The following is a 24,470-nucleotide window of genomic DNA, read 5'->3' on the forward strand; positions in this document are numbered from 1 at the left end:
ACACTCCAACTCCATGGACACAGAAGCTCCTGCACTTGGGACCCTTCCAGATCTCACCTTTTGTATCTCTTCATCTGACTACTCATCTCTATCCTTTATTATATCCTTTATTCATGAAATAAACTCGTAAACATAAGTAGGTGTTTCCCTGAGTTCTCTGAGCTGCTCTAACAAATTATGGAACCCGAGAAGGGGATGCTGGGAACCTCTGATTAGTAGTCAAGTTGGGCAAAATTTGTGTATAGCCTACTTACGTTTGGCCTCTGAAGTGGGGATACTTTTATGGAACTGAGCCCTAACCTGTGAAATCTAATGCTGTCTCTATGTAGATAGTGTCAGAATTGAGTTAAATTGTAGGAACACTGCATTGATGTCCACTGGAGAATTGCTTGGTATGTGGGGAAACCCCTTGGATTAGTCAGGGTTCTCCAGAGAGACAGAATCAATGGGACACGTTATAAATATATGAGAGGGATTTACTAGGGGAATTAGCTCACGTGATTATGAAGAAAAGTCTCACGATAGGCTGTCTGCAAACTGGGTGCTGGTACATGGCTCAGTCCAAGTCCAAAGGCCTCAAAACCAGGCAAGCTGATGGTGTCCTTGGTGTAGATCCTGGAACCCAAAAGCTGAAGAGTGTATCCCAGCTACAGCAGATAGAGAGAGAGCTTCACTTCTTTCCTCTGTCTTTTGTTCTCTCTGGACCCCCAGCCAGAGAGATGGTTCCCACCCACATTGAGGGTGGGTCTTTCCCACCCAGGCCACTCAGACTCTCATACCAATCTCTGCTGGAAACACCCTCACGGACACACCTAAAAAGACAGCTTTACCAGGTTTCTCATCATTCCTTCATCTAACCAAGTTGCCACCTAGAATTAACCTTCACACCCCTCCTACGTTTTGGTCACAAAAGTGTTCTAGGTTGCGTTGAGTGCGAGAGTTAGAAAAAGAGTTGGGTTTTTCTGCTACCTCAGACAGGTATCTACCACATTTCGGGAGGCATCCATCCATTCTCTGTCTTCTTTACAACATCTCTGTAAAGAGTAGGAACTATTATCCTGAATCTTAAGCCCCGATTTGGTCTTAGACTTTGGAGTTTTCATAAGGTCACAGCAACATTAAGCTGAGATTTGAAGCCAGGTCGGTCTGAATGTGAAGTCCAAGCTCTGACCTGCCTGCAGAGACTCACTAACATGCCTCTCTCCTTGCTAACCTGAGTGATAAAGCTCCTTCCTTCCTTTGGCAATATGTGTGACCAGGTCCTTACCTCCTGATGCTGAGCTGGGCAGGGTGACCTTTGGGTTTGTGCTGGAGGGTGATGAAGTTAGCCCTGTCGTGACCCAGCGTTGCTTATGTATCCATTCCTGAGGCCCCACCCCAGCTCCTCTGCCCCAGCCCTCTGTGGTAATTTTTTCTCTTGGGACATGTAGAAGAGGGAACAGAAAGCCGAACTCCCAGGAGAGCAGAAGCTCTCAGCCCCCAGCTGGGACCTGATAGCCCATAAACAGCATTTGATGTTAAACATAAGCTCTGCGGAACCCTGCCTGGGACTTGTAAGGAGCTTGATGGATACTTATTTGTCGACTAGGAGAAGAGGAATCCTTTGTTTATTCCTTGCTGAGGGCAGGAGGTGAAAACAGGTCCAAGGTTGCTATAGACAGTCCCGGGGTTGCTGTTGACAGGCCTTATCTGAGGTGGTGCCACCCAGATCTCTCCAGTCCACCTCTCCTCTTTTAATTGCTCTGCAGATACAAGGGACTAATAAACGTGGGGAGCTGCTCTTTACGTTTACGGACATTGTGGCATGCAAGTTAGATATGAAGGATTAATAATTAGAAATTACGCAGATTTAACAGGGCCACTTAAACCTGCAGATTTAACGGGTTCCACTTTTGTTTCTCTAGTGATTCATTTTATAAATTGTAAAATATGACACGTTCAGAAAAGGGCATAAAACATGGAAGTTCAATAAATCATCATAGCATAAGCACCCCTTCAGTGACCCTACACTCAGGAACCCCCTACTCTCCACTTCAGACAAAACCTCCATCCTGACTGTGGCCGTCTTTTCCTTCTTTTCATGTCCCTGGTTTTGCCACTTACTTATGCATTCTAAATGACACCATTCAATTTGCCTGTTTTTGAACCCCATGTTAGTGGTATCTTCTTTCACTTGATAGCATATTTCAGATTCACTGGGCTGTTTTATGTCAGCCACACAGTGTGCTATGGTTCCTGGAGCTGATCTCTTTCCCAGATGCCTGGCTTGCTCTTTCCCTCACTCTACTTTGCAGCTGGTCATAACACCTTTAAAATCACTAACTTAAAACGCCCTTTTTCTTAGTCCGTTTGGGCTGCAATCATAAAATACCATAAACTGGGTAGATTATAAGCAACAGAAATTTATTGCTCACAGTTGTGAAGGCTGCAAATCAAGGCATCAGCATATTCAGTGTCTGGTGACACCTTTCCTCATAGATGGTGCCTTCTAGCTGTGACCTCACCTGGTGGAAGGAGTAAGGGGTCTCTCTTGGGCCTCCTTTATAAGGGCACTATTGTCATTCATGAGGGCTCTACCTGTATGACCTAATTAGATCTCAAAGGCCCGATCTCTTACTGCTTTTGCATTGGATATTAGATTTCAAGATGTGGAGTTTGAGGGGGCACAGACACTCAGACCATAGCACCCTTGAAGTGAGCGTGGATACATGAGCTGAGTCACATTGGGGAAGTCACATACTTTCTGAATCTCACTTTCCTCACTTGTCAAAAGTAGGTTGAGGATAATAATGGTTGGAGAATTATTTGGGGATCAGATGGGATGCTGTTTTGTAAAAAGTGCTGCCTTCACCAACATTGCTTGTCCACCGTAAGTACCATTGAGGGCACGTGCTCTGAGAACTGAGTTAGAGATGGAGAAGAAAGACGGGGAGTAGGGTGGGCGGTTGTTTTGTTTGAAGAAGAGGGAGAAAACATGTATTACTTCTTAAAATGATGAATGAGAGCAGGAATCCATGGGCACCCAGAGCTCTCTGCTGCATGCTGCAAACAGCTGCCTGTGAGGTTGAGCCCACAGCTGGCCCTGCTGAGAGCTGAGGCAAGCTGCTGGTTGTACAGCCGGAGAGCCTGTGTGCCATCCCTCACAGACAAAGACCAGGGTGACAGGGCAATACAGGAAGGAGGGAGGCTGGGTGGGATAGGGAAAGGGTGTCATTGCCAGTGCAGAGCCTGGGGGTTGGTGGGGGAGCTGAGGCTTGGGGGAGAGATGGGTGCAGAGTCCCCCAGCTCTCTGGGCGGCCACCAACAGCGAGGGCCTCCCCAGCACCTGCTGGCTGGCCCAGGGCTGTGTTTTCATCCTTTTTGTTGGTTTCCGCAGCAATGAGCAGGAGACTTTGGCAAGGTAGATGTTTATTCCCAAGCCATTCTTTGCCTGCACTGACCCCTGAAATCTGTGATTCATTTGGAAATCTCCAGTAGTGTTCTGCCTTTGGTTTTTGTTGTATTTGAAAAGGTAATTGCTCTGATAGCTTTTGGAGGCATTGTGAGGATGCATTAACATTTATCCAGTGTTTTGGAACTGAAAGGAAGAATGTGAGAGTTGAGTGTTATTACAGCTGTTATAACACAGTGATCAGAAGGCACACTTAGAAACGCTCCTGGCAGACACTGGCCGTTCCCGGCCTCTGCATTGGCAAGAGGGCTTGTTGTCCCTGTGTCCAGTTTGTCCTGGGCCTTTACTTGCTTTTCACCTGAGGTGAGCCTTGCCTCATGAGGGAGGGGAAGCAGGGGTTTTTAAAGATGTTTGGCAGAAAAGGGTCCCGTAGAGGTGCTGGCTGATAGAGTATAACCTATGACCATTGGCCTGGTGGCTTTCAGAGAGGAAAGAGAATGTATTCTTGGGTACATTCTAGGTACTACAGGAAAAGGCACTAAAATGGACTAGGCACTTCTTTTTTAATAACAAATCTTTGAGTAGTGATAATGGTGCCTACTTTTATTGATGTGAAACTTAGTCTTAGAGAGGTCAGGGAACTGTCCGAGGTCCTTGTGTTCAGAGCCAGGTGGCTTTCCACAGGGTGCTGTTTCCATTATTCCAGCGTCAGCCAGCCACGTGCTGCCAGCTCAGGCTTGTTGGGACACAGAAGCCCCTATGCAGAGTCTGGGAAGTGCTTTCGTGCTTGTGGCTCTTCCTGACCTGGTGCTGAGGAGGTAGCTCTGTGAGGTTAGACAAGAAGCTCTGCTCTGCTGCCCTGGAGCAGTGTCATGTCAGCCTCTGTTGGCCGATCCCCAGGGGCCATGGGCATGGCCTGGGCATTTCCGTGTGTGATGGATACTCGTTCACCTGTCTGCATTCTTTCTCCAGCAGTCGTGCTCAGACAGGTTCTGAGCCACACAGACACACCCCCGTTCTTACTCCTTCAATATTCCTTGTAGGTGTGGGGCGTGGGCAGCCGTGCCAGTTGCGTGCACCTCCCCGAAGTGCAAGGGATGTGTTACGGCTGATAGCACCTCTCAGGCTGTGTTCCCTGTTTTTTTGTTTTCACCCCCTTTCTGGAACTGTGGCTGAGAGCTATGAAGGGCCTCAAAGGTTCAGGCAATGTTTACCTCTGAGAATCACATAATAAAGTCAATTCAATGTGCTGTGAAAGGTGGTTATTGCTGTGACAGCGTCCATAGTTCCATGGGCAGGTAGGGGGACATTTTCCAAGGCTTGGGAGAAGGCGTGGGAATTATTTTATCACCTTTTATTAGAGGGTGGCAGACTGCTGCCTGTGGGCCAAATCCAGCCTGCTGCCTGTTTGCCCACCCCTGCCTTTATCATTCTGTGGAAAGGATTTTTCTTGGCAGAGGGTCCCAGAAGAGCCAGTAAGAAGTACGTACAGAAGTTACTATTTAATGGGGACAGAATTTCGGTGTGGGATGATAAAAATTTCTGGAGATGGCTAACGGTGGTGGTTGTACAACCTGAATGTACTTAATGCCATTGAACTGTACACTTAAAAATAGTTAAAACAGTAAATTTTATGCTATGTGTATTTGACCACAATTACAGAAAACTTAAAAAAAAAATTGGATAGAAGAGCAATATACAGAAATCAGTCTCAGTTGGAGGGACTCATATTTCTGAGCACCGCCGAGAGCCCGACACTGTGCTAGAATTTGATAGTGCTTTCTTTGTAAGCGTTATTATGACCACACGTGGGTACGATCAGCTCCATGTTATAGCAGGATAAACTGAGACTCGGAGTCGAAGTGACTGGCTGAAAGTCACCCAGTGAGAGAAGGGAGTTCCAGCATTCGACCCCAGGTCTTTGTGAACTTATTTTGCCGTCGATGTCGGGGTCTAAAGGAAAGCTGGAAAAATGGGGGCAAAATGGTTTTTGTTTTTGTCCAGAGGATTTTTGTCTTAGTCCATTTAAGTTGCTATAATAAGCCACAATACATTGGGTAGCTTAGAACGATCCAAAATCTGTTTCTCACAGTCTGGAGGCTGGGAAGTCAGAGATCCAGGCAGACTGGTGTCTGGAGAGGGCCTGCGTCTTACTTCTCAGGAGGCCGTCTTTTCACCGTGACCTCACATGGTAGAAGGGGCAGGAAGGGGTCTATCTTGGGCCTCTTTTATAAGGAAACTAATCCCATTCATGAAGGCTCTGGCCCCATGACCTGATCACCTCCCAAAGGCCCCACTTCCTAATGCCATCACCTTGAGGGTTAGGGTTTCAACACATGAGTTTTGGGGAGACATAAACATTCAGACCATAGCAACTTTTTAGAGTGATATGAAAGTACTCAAAATCTGAGGTTTGTCGGGTTTTGTCTTTCTTCCTGTCCCTCTCACCTGTCCTTGACACGGAGGAGCAGTTGTTGCCACCAGAGCATGGGGAGCCTGGATGATGCTTGGCCTCCCCGGGGAAGAGGGGACGTCTAGTGGAGACCCTCACCTGCCTGCTTTGGTGCCCAGATGAGGGCACTTCCGTTTTGTCGTGACTGCCCAAGTGACCAAGCCTGCTGTGCTCTGCCTGTGGCCACGTTCCAACAATCCTGTATCTGCTGGACACACGAGGTGCTTCCTGCCAAGATAAAGCCGACTCCTCACATAATGAGCCCTGACCGCCCCCCGCCCCACCTGTCACACCCGCGCCCAGAGGCCACCTCGCAGTAGACCGCAATTTCACCAGGGCCTTGTTCTCATTTCTGATTTGCTCTTTTCCTCTTTTCCCTTATTTTTGTCCTTCTTGGTTTCAAACTTGCATAGGTAGCGCTTTGTTCCTGCCAGTGGAAACTTCCCTGTCCTTTCCCGGTCGTCTACATTCTTATGCTTTGTGGCTGAGGCATTTCATAAGCACTCAGGGTTTTTCTACACCAAGCAGCATCCATGTTCTGACCATAGACTCAGGAGCCACACAGGTAGCTGCAAGGACAGGGAGACACCTGTGGAAGCTTCTGGGTTACTAAAAGTGACAACCTTCTCGATGCTTTTAAATTTACTTTGACCTTATCTGGTTGTACTTGGTACAACCATTGTGAGCTGACTTGAATTAATTTATTTTGTCTGAAGTAGGCCCTTTAAAATAAAGTGGTTTGTAAATAGCACCATATTGGGGAAAAAGAATCCACGTTGAAAATGAAATTGTGTAGAGGGCTTAGAGAAGCATCTCTAAATTTTGTTATTCTTTTTATTTTTTTAAAGCAAGTCAACCAGGGAGCTCTAATCTTGTCTCTCAGGTACCTATTAAGTTCTTTCTCAGGTACAGAGTTCATGCTGTTCCTTCCACTACAAAAAAACAAAACAAAACTCACATTTAATTATAAAAGTAATGTACTTCCTATTGTAAAATCCAGAGAAGTTTAAAGAAGAAAATTAATAAAAGTCAGAAAATCCCTTCACCTTGATATAATTCATTAGCATTTTGCAGTTTTTCATATATACATATACTTCTTAAAAAAGCAAAATTGAGATATTATTCTTTCTCCTGAAATTATACTGAAATCATTGAAGCATTTTCCTATGCCGTTAAGTCACTCCTAAAAACATCACATGGATGGTCCATAAATTGGTGAACCACTCCTGTTTTGAGCAATATATTTGCAGTTTTACACGGTTATAAATAATTCATCTTTGTAGTTAAGTCTTTGCCTTCATTTATGATTATTTTCTTGGGAGAGAATCTTAGAAGTGGAAATATTGGATCAAAGGATGTGCATATTTTTGCATTTCTTCTGTGTGGACAAATTGCTTTCCAGGAAAACTTGGACTAAAATAGGCATTCCACCAGCAGGGAAAGAGAGAGAAAGAGAGAGTCCCTGATGTTTTCTCTTTAGCATTTAGTGTTTACAGCTATTAATAATTTGCTAAGTGAAAAGTAAGTAGTACCTCATTGATATCTTAATTTATATTTTACTATTGGTGAGGTTGAACATTTTTCCTGTTTTTTATTAGCCACTTTTATTTATTTAATTATTTTGTTCATGTCCTTTGGCACTTATTCTGTGAAGTGTTAGCATTTTTCTTATATATTTGTAAAAGCTCTCATTATATTAAGGTTAGTAACCCTTTGACATAATTGCAGATATTTTTCTCTACCTGGTTATTTGTTGATTGAGTGTGTGTTTGTAAGTATGTAAGTTTTCTGTTTTTATGTAGATAGCTCTATCTTTATGCTTTTTTCACTTTTACTCTTATTGCAAATATTCAACGTTCCTTTCTGAATTTGGGGGGATACAAGTTTTATTCTTTTATTCACTTGTAGTCCTCTTTCTGGTCCATCTGTCATTTTCCATGTGAGCTGCTGTTTGGATTAAAGTAGCGGTGAGCTTTCCTTATCACCTTTTTCCAACATCCTTTTATATGAAGTTAAAAGTCACTTTGTCTGGGGCTGTCCAGTTAGCTCAGCTGGTTAGAGCATGGTGTTATAACACCAAGGTCAAGGGTTTGGATCTTCGTACCAGCCAGCTGTAAGCCCCCATCCCCCCCCCCCCCAAAAAAAACGGTGTCACTTTGTCTAGGTTAAAAAAGAAAAATTCCCTCAAGGAATCAATTCAGCAAAAAGACACTGGGGCTTTGGAGCAAAAAGTATGAGTAGAATGAGTAGGGATGCATTTTGCAAAATGTGACTTTGCACAGTTGTGAATGCTCAGTCAGGGCATCTTGCCAAGTATCCTGTGTACCAGCTGAAGAATCCACAGGGCAGTATGTTGTAATAAAAGGCTATTTTTGCACTTCTAGACTCCTGCAGTGAAAGATCTTGTCCTATTTCCAAACCAGATGCATCCTTCTGGTTGATAGATTCCACTACTTCCTGGCCTACACGTTTATGCTTAGGGCCAAACCTTCATGTTCTGTCAGCAGAGCATGTGCCAGTGCTATGTGGTCCATAAGGGCTCAGCTGCTTTTTCATATCCAGAGGGAATGCCAGCCCTAGGGCAGGACACCCAGGTATTTTTCTCAACTGTGAGAAAATCAGTAGTTTTCTAATCCTGGCTCCCTATGGTTTCATAGAGGTTCTTCAGGGGTTTTGCTAACTGTGAAGCATTTTATGCCCAACCATAAAGATGTTAATCAGCTGAGTGTTTCATTGCTTATTTAATGTATTTGGGTTCTCTGTAGGATTTTTTTTTTCATTGCTGAGCTGTTCAAAAAGCCCTAGACATACTAAGATCTCTTCTATTTCTAAAATTATATAGCACTATACCTTCTCACACCATCAGCTTACCCAGGGGTCTTTCCCAAAAATGGTCTCCAGGTGTCAAATTCTGTCCCATTTGATAGAGAAGGAAACCAGGAGACTACCTTGGTCCACTGTTCTCTGCACCTTTTTTTCTTGTCCCCCAGTGCCTGGTGGCTCCAGGACATGCACATCCTTGTGTTCAGGTGTGGAATTCCTCGTTCACCTTCTTACCACCTTCTTACCGCTCACTTCATGATCATGAGCTATATTCTTTCTGTCTCAGGCAGGGAACGTGGTGACGGGAGAGATGGTAGAAGAGCTTATTCTTTCTGGAGCAGACATCATCAAAGTGGGAGTTGGACCAGGTAAGACGTGTTGGGAGCACAGCGGAGGCTATTTGTGGGAGGAATGGGACCTGAGCTTGGGCGCACTGGAAATGGCTGGAAGGGAATGCATGAATGACTCATACACAAGTTTAAAGCTCTTTTAGTGTTGAGAAATGTCATTGAGCTGCTTTCTGATGTCCCCAGAGACCTTTTAAATGAGCTTGAATGTGGTTAGAATATGAGGTCTTGGCTTCATGACATTAATGTGGTCAAAAAGAATGCAGATTTCACTAAAGATCTTGTCTACCTTCAAGACGAATGTGAGGGGTGAAGAATCCATGGGGACGGTTAATGGATGTGGATGACACAAGTTTCTATGAATGTTTGAGGGACCCCAGACATTGCAAATAGGCTTGCAGCACATTTGAGGTTGACCTGTGGCCCAGGCAGTTAGCACCTTTGGCTCCTCACCTGATACACCTGGTTGTAGATTTTGCCCATATCCTTCTTTCAGGCATTCTCTTCTAGGACCACCCACTGGCATCTTGAGTGGAGGAACGAGGTAGAACCTTTCCGTCCTTATGCATGGGGGCGCCATTTTCTCTTGGGGCCTGTTGGTGTCCTCCTTCCCCTTTTGCATACTTAAGGATGAGCTGCCATGTTTAAAAGTTCGTCCTTGCACATCCCTTATTAACCAGACACTAAAAGTGGAGAGAAGGCAAGAAGATACACATTTTCAGCTGGGACTAAAAAACAGCATAGATTTAAAAAAATATCTCTCACCCAAAAGACACTACCAAAAAAGGAAGCAAACCACAAACCAGCATGAGAGGAGTCTGCAGGAAAGAGTGTCGAGAGGTGAAGACACCATTGTGTTGTGACTTGGTACAGTTTTCCCTTGGGAATAAGATACGTAGGAAAAGAACATTAGGAAAAAGAACCTGAAAGGTTATAAAAATACCCAAGCTTTTAACATACAGGCATATTTTTAAGATTGGATTTTTCATAGTGCTACTCACATAAGCCAGTTAATAACATTCTGAGCAAGAAGAAAGATAACTCTGGTCTTTATGGAGTGTCTGCCATTATTGACAAGTCAAGAAGAGGATGAGGCTACTTCTTGCTTCCAAGGAGCCTCCCCTCTTGGGATAATAGGCTGTAATAGACCAGGCTAATAATATAATAGAAGAGACTAATAATAGACCGTTAAGTCTTTCCCCCCAGAGGTGGGGGCGCTCACCAGTCGCCCAATTTAAGTAGAAATATGTACTGAGTGTCTACAGCTTCCGCTGAGCTGCGCAGGTGCTGTATGGGCTGTGGGGGTGGGTGAGCAGGATTCTTGGCTCTCAGAGTGCCTTTTTCAGTGTAATCTTGAGCATTCAGCTGCACATGTTACCTCTATGCACATCCTCTGTGTATATATATATACTTCCCCAGAAGACTTATTTATCGTCTTTCCACTGTCATCCCCCGCCCTCCCTGCCTCATACCCCAATGTCTGTCTAGAACAGACATGACTCAAGAGAATCAGGGGCCTTCTTGGAGCCTGATACACGGGAGCTGCTTCTTTAAATTGGAGGTGACATTTAACTTTTGCAAATTCTTTATAGTAAAAACACGAGGTAGTACATATCTAAATGAGCGTTAAAAAAGGTCCCTTACTGAGCAACTCCTGTGCTAAATGGGTCATCGTTAATGCTGGAAAAAAGCATTAAAAATGGGTACCTCCATTCTGCTAACAGAGAAAATATGTTCTTGGTTTCTCCTTTCACCCGGGTGTTAATCAGGACCACTTCTGTGCCTTTATTTGAAACGTCTTCCTTGGTTGTTTCCATGAAAGGCAATTGGCCTAAGCCGCAAGCCCACTACAGCTGAGGCCTGTCTCCCCACCCCGCCCCTGGATCTAGCAATTGAGTGGGAGTGGGGAAAAACCAATGATGGACCCGAGGTTATAAGTTTCATATTCCGCCTTGCACAGCGCACGTCCAGTTGCAGCAGCCGAGGGTGCCTTGGTGGGAGTGAAGTTTGTTAGCTTCAGGACTAGAGCTACATGTGGAGGGATGCCGTGCGTGGACGTAGGGAGGGTCCTGCCCCACAGCTGGCTACAGGAGAAGGCGTTGCCCTGGTCCCCTCCTGGTGGTTCTGCTAAAGCCAGGCTTGGGGGGTAGAGACATGCTGCTCTGTCTGATCTTGTCCCTGGAGGCTTCTGGAAGAAACTTGTGGAGGCTCTGAAGCTACTGGTGGTGGTGAGGAGCAGGGGAAGAGTCTGAGCTTGGGGCCCCTCTCCCCAGGTCTGATGGGCAAGGAGGTCACACCCTGCATTTAGATGGCCCCAGAGCACCCCCTAATGGATGCCACGAGACACCCAGGAGGGGCTGCCTGAGCGGCAGCGCATGGAGACAGGAACGTGGGTGACTTACTCATGCTTGAGTTCATGCATTCTTTCAGCGACTATTTATAGCGCCCTCATTATGCACGAGGCTCTGTTCTCAGCACCAGATGGACAGCAGTGACTGTCTGTGGAGCTGACCATCCAGCAGAGAACACAGGTCCTCAGCGTTCCTACACAAATAATTATTTTAGGGCCTCTTTTTGAAATGAGAGCTGTGACGAACAACTTCACTGGACCAGTGACATTTAAGATGAAGCCGGAGAGATGAGAAAGGCTGGCTAGACAAGGGGATTGGTACAGAGAGGAGGGAGGACATCATGTACAGGGTCCCTAAGGTGGAATGAAACTTGCCCAGGTGGAAGGACTGAAAAGTCCGTGGTGAGCAGCAGGGGAGATGAGAGGGCGGCAGGTGGACGTTCAGGAGCCGATCTGGGTAAAGCGTGGGGGGAGGGTGCTCACTTGCTGGTAGCAGCGGGGAGAGACTTGAGCAGGGGACATGTGATAAAGATGTCAGAGCTCCCAGCATGACTTGGCTTGCACTTAACTGGGATAATCCAGCCAGGGCCAGGATTGACAGTGGGGAAAGCAGGAGGCCCAGGCAGGAAGGCATCTGGGAACTGATGTGGGACCTGCAATGGGAAGCAGACCTGGGGTCTAGACCGGACAAGACACTGGCCAGAGCAAATGGGGTGGGAGAGGGACTGCGAGATCGGGAAGGACAGCAGTGGGGTCATGCCGAGGACCAAGGCAAGCAGGAGCAAGGGTGGAGGATTATGGTTCGTGCGACTCCCTTTTCTCCAGGGCTTCCTGGAGGCTGGGCCCTGGGCCAAGCCATTTTCCTCCCTCCCGCCTTTTGGTCTGGGTCACCACCTGGGAGGGATGGGTGTTCATTTCACAGGCGAGGCAGTGAGGCTTAGAAAGGCTGGTGATTTGACGGAAGTTGAAGGGGAAGAAGCCACGAGGCCGTGGGATTCTGAGAGGGCCCTGAGAGCAGAGCGCACTGCGGGGACAGGCGCGGCACAGTGCAAAGGGTACTTTCAGCGTGGATGTGTCTGTGCTTAGCTGTTATGTGGGGGCCGATGCCATGGGGAACAGTGATAGCAATGGGGTGGGCGGTGGAGGGCAAGGCAGGACATGTGCTGTGACAGCGACGAGGACTATAGGGTGCCGTGGCTCACAGCGAGCTCGTTGGCCAGGTGGCAAGGCTCACAGAGTGAGCTCATTGTGCTGGCGGCAGCCCTGCCCCTCCCCAGGGATGGCTCCTCTGTCTTGCAAGGTCCACCCTGTCATGAAGGGCTGTGAAGGTGAGGGGACTCCTTTCATGCCATGTTCTGCCTGTGCCTGTCTCTCATTGGGCTCCACTTCCTCCTCTGTGCCAGGTTCCGTGTGCACCACCCGCACCAAGACAGGGGTGGGCTACCCCCAGCTGAGTGCCGTGATCGAGTGCGCCGACTCTGCCCACGGCCTGAAGGGACACATCATCTCTGTAAGTCTCCCAGCGAGGCCTGTTTCCTGGCTGCCCTTTCTCCGCGGGGCATCCTGTGGGTTTGGGAGGGAGCTGGGCACTGAGATTGCAGCAGCGACATTCAGCAGAGACAGGCCTTGCTGCCCACGTGCTCTGCAGTGCAGGCAGCAGGCATGTCGGCACTGGCAGTATAAGGTGGTAGGTGGAGTGACGGGAGATGCATGGGCAGCTCTGAGAACACAAGGAGGGCCAGGTAGTAGTCTGCCAGGGCTGCGTAACCAAGTACCACGGACAGGGCAGCTGAAACAACAAAAACTCATTGTCCCACAGTTCTGGATGCTACAAGTCTGAGATCAGGGTGCTGGCAGGGCCATGCTCCCTCTGAAGGCACCAGTGAAGAATCTGTTCCAGGCTCCTCTCCTAGCTTAGCCTATGGCAGCCTAACTCCGGTCTTCACATGGCATTCTCCCTGTGTGTCCAAATTTCCCCTTCTTATAAGGACACCAGTCCTATCAGGTTACAGGCCACCTTACTCCAGCATGACCTCATCTTAACTGAGTATCTCTGCAGTGACCCTATTTCCAAATAAGGTCACATTCTGTGGTACTGCAGGTTAGGATGACAACGTGTGAATTTTGGAGGGACACAATTCAACCCATAACAAGACACGTATCCCAGATTCGCGGGTCAAAGGTTCCTGGAGTAAGTGATAGACCTGACAGCTAAAAAGGAATTTTCCAGATGAAGGGGACAAAAGGAATTGAAAAGCATTGGAAAAGCCAGAGAAAATGACACATTCAAAAACGTCAAAGTAAGGCTGATTAGCTCAGTTGGTTAGAGTGCAGTGTTATAACACCAAGGTCAAGGGCTTGGATCCCCATACCGGCCAGCCACCAAAAAAAGAAAAATGTCAAAGTCACTGTGTCTGGAGTGAGTGACCTGGGATTGGGCAGGAGTGAGGGAGCATCAGGATATAAGCTCCAGAGGAAAGATAGACAAGAACCGTGGGGGCCACAGTAAGGATCAGACTTTCTCCTAAGAGCACTAGGGAGCTATTGAAGAAGTCTAAGTAGGGGAGTGCCCAGTGGATTGATTTGTCTTTCAGAAGCATGAAACTGGTTGCCCTGGGGAGGACTGGAAAGGGGCAAGATGAGAAGGGAGGCCAGCTGGGAAGGTGTAGTAATTCAGGGGGGAGGTGAAGGTGCCCTCCAGTAGGTGGTGGAAGTGAGACTTGAAAGCCATCTGCAGAACTGACTGACATCTAGGAAGCAGAATTAAGCCTCAGCAACTGACTGGGTGTTTGGGGGGCTGGTACAGGAGAAGGAAGAGCCAGGAATGCTGCTGTCCCACCTGCTGCTTCACTGAGCAAATGAATGACCCCAGAAGAAGGAGTGTCAGGGATTGGTAGGGAGTTCACTTTGGGATGTGTTGATTTTGAGGTGCTTGAGGGGCATCAAAGAGGAAATCCATCAAGCATGGGTTCCTGGGTGGGAGACCTGGGAGCTAATAGCCCGTAGATCATGGGGTTCTTGGGAGTGGAGAAGGGAGCCTGGGGAGGGTGAATGGTGACAGGTGAAGGTGATCTGGGGCCAATCTCAGAGAAGCCTGCCAAGGAAAGTGAGGAGCAGGCCAGCGAGCCCAGAACTACAGAAGGCCAGGAAAGAGTGTGTCAGGCAGCAGGGAGCTGGCAGTGGTGTCAGATGCCTGCCTGCGGGTCACAGGTAACCAGGGAGAGCATATTCTGTGGCCTGTTGGGGGCTGTCTTTGTTTTATGTTGCTATAACAGAATTCCACAGATTGGGTAATTTACAATAAACAGAAATTTATTTGGTTCATGCTTCTGGAGGCCGGGAAGTCCAAGAGCATGGTGCCAGCTTCTGGTGAGGGCCTTCGTGCTGTGTCATCCCATGACAGAGGCAGAGGGGAAGGGAAGGGGAGGGTAAGAGAGAAAGGGCCGAAGTCATCCTTTTACCAGGAACCCATTCCTGCCACAGCTAAACCATTAATCCATTTGTGAAGACAGAGCCCTCATGGCCTGGTTGCCTCTCAGCACACCTTTTAATACTGTCACAATGGCAGTTAAATCTCAACATGTGTTTTAGAGGGGCCATTCAAACCATAACTGGAGCAGAAGTTAAATTTTTGTGGGTTGAGAAATGTATGGGAAGGAGGGGGGTGAGAAGAGGCAGACAGTTTTCTAACAGCACTCTCAGCAGGCTCCTGGAAGAATGGCGCCCCGTCCTCAGCTGCCAGATACTACTAAGGATGAGTGAATTCATGCCACATTAAAATCTGTCCTCACCCTATCTGTGCATCTGCTGCAACTTTACCGACATGACCACCGTTCAAACAGTTGCAGGTAGTTATCATGAGATGAGATGCTCAGAACAGGACAGAAGAACATGTTATGTCTGATGGACTATGACAGAACTGTGGTTTCTGCTTATGTGGATGATACATATATACATACATACACATACACAATACATATACACACGTGTGCGCACACACACAGTTGACCCTTGAACAATGCAGGGTTGGGGCGCTGACCCCCCTGTGCAGTGGAAAATCTGCAAAAATAACTTTTGGCTCCCTGCAAACTTAACTACTAATAGCCTACTGTTGACTGGAAGCCTTCCTGATAATATAAACAGTCAATAACACATATCTTGTATGTTATATGTATTTTATACTGTATTTTTATGGTAAAGTAAGCTAAAGAAAAGAAATGTTAGTAAGAAAATCATAACGGAAAATACATTTACAGTACTGTAATGTATATTTATTGAAAAAAGTCCACATATAAGTGGATCTGTGCTGTTCAAACCCATGTTGTTCAAGGACCAACTGTATGTGTGTATATACACACACACACGCATATATGTATAAAACACATATATTATATAAATTTTATAAATTTGAAGTGGTGGCATATTTTTTGTGGTTCTATAACAATGTGGATTCATATCGAATATACTCAGTTAAACCTTAAGACATTTTCACTTGTACAGTTGCTAAGTCAGGCTCCCACATCAAGTCATTGATACGTGATTTTTTTTTTTTATTAATATTATTTTTTACATTCTATGATGTTGCAGAGCAGTTGGGAGGGAGGGGGAGAGGGGAAAGAGGAAGGAAATGGGATGGAAGGAGGAGGAAGGAAGAGGGGCAGGATCGAGGCCTGTGGCACCCCCCACATTCCTACAGGGGCAACTGGGGGGCTTCCAGCGGTAGCTTGGTCATTGCTGGGCTGGGTGCACATGTCAGAGGGTTGTGGCAAAAGCCCTCGCCCCCCACCACCCAGCTCAGGAACCCAGAGCCCCTCTTGCTGTGGCTTGGCGGTCCTCACTGGGCTGGTTGCTCATGTTAGGGGTGTGTGACCGAGGTCTTCAGCCCCCCACAGCCCCAGCTTGGGAGAGCCCCAAGTGCTTCCTGCAGCAGCTTGGTGATCATCACAGGGCTGGCTGTGGGGAGGGGGGCGTGGCCAAGGCCCTCAGACCCCCACTGCCCCGGCTCAGGAGAGCACAGGGTGCTTCCTGCAGCAGCTTGGTGGTCGTTGCTGGGCTGGTTGCTCATGTCAGTGGGGGCATGACCAAGGCCCTTGGCCCCCTACCACCCCGGCTCAAGAGAGCCCAGGGTGCTTCTTGCAGCATCTCAGAGGTCATCGCTGGGGTGGTTGCACTCGTTGGGGGTGTGTGGCCGAGGCCTTCAGTCCCCACCCTTGGACTGGTTGCAGGTGTCGGGGGGCATGGCTGAGGTCCCTGGCCCTTTTCCCTTTCTGTCTTGGTAGCCCAGGGGACTTCCAGTCCTTCTAGGTATTATATAGGGGTTCTTTGGTGAAATGAGACCTTTACTAGTTAATATCAAACTTTGCTCTGGTTGTGGGTACTTTGTTTTTTCTTTCAGTTCTATGTGGATTATTTGCTGTTCCTACCACTGAAACTCTGCTGGAACGAATTTGTTGTCCTTTGCTTACTTCTAAAATGGGGGAACTTCCTGTGGGCACCAGTACTTGAGCTCTGTGGTTGAGCTAAATGACTGCTTTGCTGTTGATTCCCTAGGGAAGGCTTTTTGTGCAGCTCAGGTTTTAATGGTTGACTTTATAGGTACTTCTGGTTCTAGTGAAATCTGGTGCACCTTGGTTGTTTGGCAACTCTGGTCTGGGCCTGGGTCTTTTCATCAAACTGCACCCCATGCAGTTCTATATTCCTGATCAGTCTCCTCTGAGTGGTCCTATGCTGATGGGGGAGCAGGTCAGCTGTCTTTGCTGTACCCCACTGTTCCCCTGGTGGGCCCGTCTCCCCCACCGCCAGTGCTCCAAACACTTCCCATGGGACGGGCCATGCTCCAGTCCCTTGCAATGACTCACCAGCCTCTGAGTGGCTCCTTTTTGGTTGTTGTTGTGGCTCCTCGGTCCTATGTGGGTCCACGGGAACCCTATTAGTGGTCTTGCTGGCCTGGGAGCCACCTAGGTCCTCTTCTCCCCTGCAGCCTCCAAGCAACTTCATCCAAAGGCCACAGCTGCAGCTTTTGCTAGCTCTTCTTGCTCCATGTGCTCACCAGCTCCAGCCTGGAAATGGCTGGTATTCAAAATGGTTGGAGCGGTTTTTTCTTTCTCTCATCATGGCTTCTCCCACCTTCATGAACTCCGTAGGTCTCTCCTTCTCTTCTCCTGGGCTCTAGCAGCCCCAGCTTGGCTATTGTTGGTTATTTATAGTTGTAAATTGGTTGATTTGTGGGAGTGATGCTGGGGACTGTCTACTCCACCATCTTGACTGGAAGCCTTGATAGGTGATTTTCTAAAAAACCCAAATGCAGGAAATTATCTGGGGTATGACACCTTGTTGATTTTAGCTCAGCATTTCAGTGTTTTGAGGTCTCATTTCTGGACCTGCTTTTAGGGCATTATTATACTCTCCAAAACCCCCTAGGTGCACATGATCTCACTGGAGCCTTATGACAGCGTTTGAGAACCCTGGTCTTTGTTTCACATCACAGGACTTTCAGTAACAACCAAAGCTAGGGTCCTGTTCCTTGACTTGCAGTCCAGTGCAGATTGTCTATGCTGCTTCTAGTCCTTCATCCAAGTTTTTCGTCCACCCATCCGCTTATTCCGCATGTATTTATTATCTACTGTGTGCTAGAAGCTAAAATAAATGTTCAAAGGTTTTTGAAAGAGTTCTAAGACCCTCCACTCAATACCCTTTCTGTTAGCTATTGCCCCAGTAAATAAATTACTGACACCCATGTATTGAGCAAGTAGTATGGAAAAGACTGGCACAGAACTGTCAATCTACATTTGCTACATGAGGTTATTTGACTCACTGAGCAGTACCATTCTCCAGCAGTCACCAGCAGTACCTTCTCCAGAATGCCAGTGGTTCCCAAAGGCTGGCTGCATGAGAGTCACCAGGAAGCTTTTATAATAGACATTCCTGGACCCCATCCCAGTGAATTAGGCTCTTCCAGAGGTTGGCCCCCAAAAGCCCCATATGTAATTGCTCATAAGTCACCATTACTTGATAATGTTCACTGTTGAGAGTCTTAACCAAAATTTGGACCCTAAATCATATATATTACTTGAATGACCACCATTTCCACATAGCGAAGTTCAAATTCATTAAGTTTTACCATGAACTTATTCTGAAATACCATACTTATATCTCTAGAAACTTCAAGCTTGCTTAGTTTACAGGGCTGTTTGGCCAAAGATTGGGGGTAGAGAGTGGTGGAGGCTCTCTTGACAACTTAGGATCTCTTGACACAGCATCACCTAATTTATAGCCTTTTCCAGCAGTTCTTTAAGTGTGGTACCTAGACCAGCAGCATCAGTATCAACTGAGAACTTGTTAGAAATTCGTGGGCCCCACCCCAGACCTGACCCACTGAATGAGACACTCTGAAGGTGAGGCCCAGAATGTTAAGCCCACTAGGTAATTCTGATGTGTCCTCAAGTTTGAGAACCACTGACTTATGTAGTAGAGACTCAGCATACACTGGCTGCATTAGTGTTCCAGATCCAGGTTTCGTCTGCTAGTGTCCAGGGAGCCACTTCTCTCAATTTGTCATTAAGGACAGTGACAGCTGAGACCTGCGATACTGGTGCTATAGGAACGTAGCACTTCTGATCCTACCTGTGGGCTCCAAAATTCTTATTTTTCCATTAATGGTGAGAGATATCCTAGATGGGGCTAGGAGTTCAATTTGTAGCCAGAAGACCAAATGAAGTTCACAGACATACAGAATTTGGACCCTCGACTTCAGCTCATTCCTTCTGACCAGCTGAGCATCTTGGGGTTCAAAGCAGCCATCGCCCCACCATTCCTTTGTCTAATGGAGTTCCACAAGCAGGTTTCTCCCACTTGTCGATAGTCCTGAACCTGCTGGAGACCCATCGGATGTTTTGGATCACACCACTTTGTTTAATTTCCTTCCAGTTGTCTCCTCTTACACTTGAATTGCTGAATTACAACATCTGTGCTATTGAAGTCCAGAAGGAAGCCACAGCATGGTGTCTGTCCAGCAAGTGCTTATGCCCAAGAGGCTGGGCTTGAGTCTTGTTTCTATTTATTGTGGTTTCATGGGCTTCAGAAAAGCAGAGTGGAAGTATTCGGGACACTCCCTGCATAGGCAGAGAGTAAGGGTGACCAGTTAATTTTTTCTTGTCATGTGATTATTTAGAAAGACCTAAACAAATTCATTCAAATAATTTAATCTTTTCTTTTTTTGAGATTTGAAAAATTTCCCAACAAAACATGTTCAACCTAGGAAAAGTTAGAAATGCAAATAAACATAAAAAAGAAAAATATTACAAGAAATGCTATCATCTTAAGATGACAATTGGTTCTAATCTTGTTCTTCCATTGTTATAGCTGTGTGACCTTAGGAAAGTTACTCAACTTTCTCATTTTTTCCCCATCTACAAAATATCAATTTTAGGTTCTTGTGTTTGAATGGAAAATGACTATTACGTTTGTAACAGCTCCTGGCTCACAGTAGGTGCTTGATTTGAACTCTTTTCTTACTCCATGTTTGCTTTCACCGTTTTCTATTTTTGGCATGAGCACATATTTTTAAGCAGAAGAATTCACAAATCAGATCACCACTAATGTCGTATGTTGCCTTTTGAACCTAAATATAATGTCAATCTCCTGGAAAAACAAAACATACTTGTTTTGTAAATTACCGCTTTGAACATTTGCACAGAATACTAGCCAAATTTTTTTTTTTTAATAACCTTTCAGCAGCTATGATCATGTATGAAGGTAAAGGTGTGTCTTAGATTGCAGAAGTGTGTCCCTACTGCTCTGCCTTCATAGAACATGAAAAGATGCTTTGAACAACTTTTGGAAATTACATGTGAATGGTGACAGGGAGCAGACTGCTTTGTCTTACAGTATCATGTGAAGTTGGATTGCATTTGGTTAAATGTGCAGTCTGGCTTGTTTGGTCCACACTGTCCATTTCATAAATGCATACACAAGCGAAGTGTGGGCCGATGATGCTGTAAATACAATGTCCTCTCTGTGGTGCATCATAAAGTCGTGTTGACTGTGGACATCTTGGCCCATCCTGAAGAGAGCAGGGCTAATTTTCTTGGGTCCCCAGTAGCCCAGAGTTCCTGAGTCAGGCCTTATCACCAACCACAATCATGTGAGATTTTTAGGACCCCACATAAGACATCCTAGCACAATCATGAGTGAGCAAAAGTGTGTGTGTGTGTGTGTGTTTTTTTAAGTCTTATATGTTAGGGACCTATTTTAATGGGAGCATGAGTTTATTTAATCTATTTGAGGTTATAAGTTTGATAAATTTTTGATAAAGAGATAAAGCACTTTGAAAACTTAACTGATGGGGCAAGAGAAGGGCATACTGAGGTTGTACCCCTGAAAGAGGAAGTAAATAAATATGCTGGAGCTTTGAAGCACTAGCAAGGAATATAGAGCCACAAGCCCAGCTAGTGTCTTCATATGGAGGGTTTTGGCCAGATATTTTCTATGCAGAGACTACCTCTGAAATAATCATTCTTCAGTGCCTTTTGCTTCTTGTGGGGTCAGGAAAGTCATGTGTGAGTAACACACTTGATTGAGGAAATAATTATGGTCAGGAAATGTTCGTAAAGAAAAAGATCGGCTGGCTGGTTAGCTCAGTTGGTTAGAGCATGGTGCTGATAACACCAAAGTCAGGGGTTCAGATCCCTGTATTGGACAGCCATGAAAAAACACCAAGAGAAGGATCAAGCCTTCACACTTACATTTTGATCAGAACTGCAAGGAAGTCCTGAAGCAGAATTTGAGTTCTAGCTACTGGAATGACAGGCCCAATAAGCAGATAGAGGACAGAGTCACAGAGGCTCTGTGTTCTTAGTTCGAGATGCTCTTTGCAGGGTGGTTCATCCCAGTGCTAGGCAGATGGCCTCCAACCCCAGAGGTGCATGCACCTTCCTGCAGAGTAACACAAGGTAGCCCAGGCAGCCCGTGTGTTCTCTGTTCTTTCCAAAGCGTGCCTGGCCCTCCACGGTGGGTCTCACCTTCGGGGGACGGGTGCTTCCCTCTAAGGCCTTGGGCTTCTCCTAGACCTGCATCCAGCCTCGGGCTCTGCCACCATCACCCTAGACCTGACGCCGTTCCTGTCTCCCCTCGCACCTTTGCTTCCTTGACTGGCCTTGCGTATCTGGCTGCTACTGCAGGATACCATTGACATTCCTTTCCTCCTTGAACTTCACCCAGGCCACACTGGGACTAGCAGGTAGCAGCAGCCTGGGCATTTTGTACTTCTTGTGTTTGTAAGAAAACGCAATGAGCTCTGCATCCTAGAAACACTGTACTGAGTGGCTGGTGTTTAAACACCACCTTGCTGCACAGCCCGGGATAACCGCCACCCTGCTATGCACTGAGCAGGCCCCCATGTGTGCCCTGTGTGGGCAGAGTGGGTGTCAAGAATGGATGTTTGATTTTAAGATACCTGGGTACAGTACATGAAGAATAGGAGACACACAGGTGGCTGGGAAGATAAAGGAACTAACTCAACGTCTTTTCTTGGCTCTTAAAATAAATCAGCTGTGGTACTAAATAAATCTCACCTCCTACCCGGCAGGGAGGGAAAGGTGACTCCTGGATGAGAAGAGTGTAAACGGTGTGTTGCATAAGGGATGGCAGAGATGAGGGTCAGGTCCCTCTGCAGCTTGGTGGCTCCTGCTGTCTCCTGCTCCTGGGACCTGGGATGGGGGGTGGTGGTGCTCAACCCCGGGTGGGGGCTGGGCAGTGGGTGGTGCCAGCCTGTGACCCACAAAGAAAACCAGATGGGCTTGGGAATGGAAGATGCAATAGCAAGAGGAGGAAACGGTCAGAAACAGCAGCCTCTGGGGCCGTGGGACCAGTGTGCGTGGCCGGGGGCTGGGTGGATCTGAACTCCCAGCCACCAAATCATCCTGGGGGAGGGGACAACTGGCCAAGCTCCCGCTGATGTCCTCTTCTTGCTCTTTCCTGTTTGAAGGACGGAGGCTGCACATGTCCAGGAGATGTCGCCAAAGCCTTTGGTAAGGCCGGTCCCTGGCCCAGAGGGAGGGAGGGAACCTGAATGAAGAGGGGGACCTGCCGGGGAAGTTCTGGGCCAGTCTAGAGGTTGCTCTGTTCCTGGGTTTCAGCCCCAATTAGCCTACCTGGCATCGGTTTGCTTCTGGTCCCTGGCAGAGCAGGCCAAGTGCCCAGGAGATGGATCCAGGGGTGACATCCTGCAGGCCAAGAGTGAGTGAAGTCACAGCCTTTTCATCCTGGGGAAGTGAATCGTCAGGGGACCTGCTGAAGAGGACAGTGCCAGGTCTGATGTAATACAGGGAGGGTCTTTTGGGCTCAACAAGAGCAGTCCCGTGGAAAGAACAGGAGTCCCAGCAGCAGTCTGTCACCGGAGGCTGAGGAGCCTGCCTCCCACTAGGGGGCAGCAGAGCCCTCTGTGGTCTGGCGAGGCCGACACTGCAGGGCCCCAGCCGGTGTTCTGGGTTTCTTGTGGGAAAGCGCTAGGAAGTCCAGCGTCTCAACCTAACGGGCAGTAAAACAGGGCTGCTGAGCCCTGTGCTGGACACTTAACATTTGCAAACTACATTCAGAAGTCAGAGCTGGCTGCAGAGCTGGCTGCAGAGCTGGCTGCAGAGCTGGGGGCTCCAAACTTAGTGGGAGCTATGGGTGCCTGCAGGAAACAGAAACAGCTCCTGTGCACCCTTTTGCCAGCAAAAACAAAAACAAGACATAGTCTGTGTGTGGTTTCTTTGGAAATTTTCTGTCTTAGGAGTTGTGTTTTTTTTTAAAAAACAGAAACAATGATAGTGACAGGAAAACACAGGGCAGTGTTCTTAGCAGCAGAGTTTCATCGCTACCCAAAGAATGTTATAAAAGTGGAATTTAAATCCATTCTAATCATAGATCTTATCTGTGGAAGGGAATGTATAAATCCTCTATTTATTCCAGCTTGCCCATTTTATAGATGAGGAGTGAGGCCCCAGGAGGTGCATGACAAGCTCCCAGTCCTACAGTCAGGGGCAGGGCAGGGAGAGCTCAGGACCTCTGCGACCTCCTGCTCTCACTTATCTCTTCTTATGAGGAGCATCAGCCAAGGACATTTTTACTACTGATTTTTGAGCTGTATTTAATCCTGCTGGGTGTGCCATCTTAGGCTCCATTGTAAAACCTCATGTGTGCTGTCTGCACAGAGTGGGAGCTGAACACGCTTTAAGGTGACTGTTAAGAAGGGGCCTTGTAGATAACAGTCCCAGCCTGTGGACTCACGCTCAACCAAGTCTCCCCTGGGTGTCCTTCCCTCCTCCGCTCTCCTTGCGGTCAGTGCAGCGATGCCTGTGCATTGCTCAGTAGAGGGAGAGAGAGAGACCGTGTCAGGAATACTCTAATCAGGAAGGACATGGGAGTGTTCAGAAAGGAGAATAATTCAAAGCATTCTTTAAGTGGATTTGTGCTGTGTTCCCACTGTTGACATCTGCTTCTCAGCAGCCTCCATGCATGTCTCTGCTTCTGGGGTTGTGGTCATCGAGAAGCCTGGTCAGACACCAGGGATCCTCTGTTCCCTTAAAGTCATGGCAGGAGGACCAGGGAGCCGGTGTTTGCATCATGACACCTGGAAGAGAAGGTCTGCAGTGCTTGCTGCCATGTAGAAAGGGTCGTGTTGTGCCTTGTTCACCTGAGTGCCAGGCCGAGGGCCAGCCCTACAGAGCGTGCCTTTCCGAAATGCTGAACAGAAGGGCTGTGACACCACTGGAACTCAGAGACCTTGTACATGTTTAAATGACGGGATGGATGACGTTAGGGACACTTCTTGGGGCTTCCTGCATTTTCTCATCCTAGTGAGGGTTTTGCCAGGCTCCCTTCCTTCATCATCCTGATTCCTTAATTCACCTGCACCCTGATATCATCTTGTTCTGTTCTGAATGCAAGCCCTCAATAGGACTTACTCAGGAGGAGCTGTAGCAGTGTTGTAATATTCAGTGAAGGGTCCCTCTCCGCAGTTAGCCATGAACACAGTGGGGCATGGTGACTATTTTATTTCTTCCGTGTGTTCCTTTTACATTCTCGACATCTAGTTATTCAGCATCTACCGTGTGCCATGCTCTG

General features: G+C 47.3%; 1 protein-coding gene across 2 annotated transcripts in view; it reads left to right on the forward strand.

Moving 5' to 3' along the window:
• GMPR (guanosine monophosphate reductase) overlaps window positions 1-24,470 on the forward strand; it is a 43,379-nt gene that overhangs the window by 14,196 nt on the left and 4,713 nt on the right. For both annotated transcript variants that reach the window (XM_063097392.1, XM_063097391.1), the window contains 3 exons: window positions 8,953-9,034; window positions 12,767-12,873; window positions 22,348-22,390. In XM_063097392.1, the coding sequence (XP_062953462.1) occupies window positions 8,953-9,034; window positions 12,767-12,873; window positions 22,348-22,390 (232 nt within the window). The remainder of the gene's footprint in view (window positions 1-8,952; window positions 9,035-12,766; window positions 12,874-22,347; window positions 22,391-24,470) is intronic.

This window comes from Cynocephalus volans, chromosome 5 (assembly GCF_027409185.1).
Source record: "Cynocephalus volans isolate mCynVol1 chromosome 5, mCynVol1.pri, whole genome shotgun sequence".
Lineage (NCBI taxonomy): Eukaryota > Metazoa > Chordata > Mammalia > Dermoptera > Cynocephalidae > Cynocephalus > Cynocephalus volans.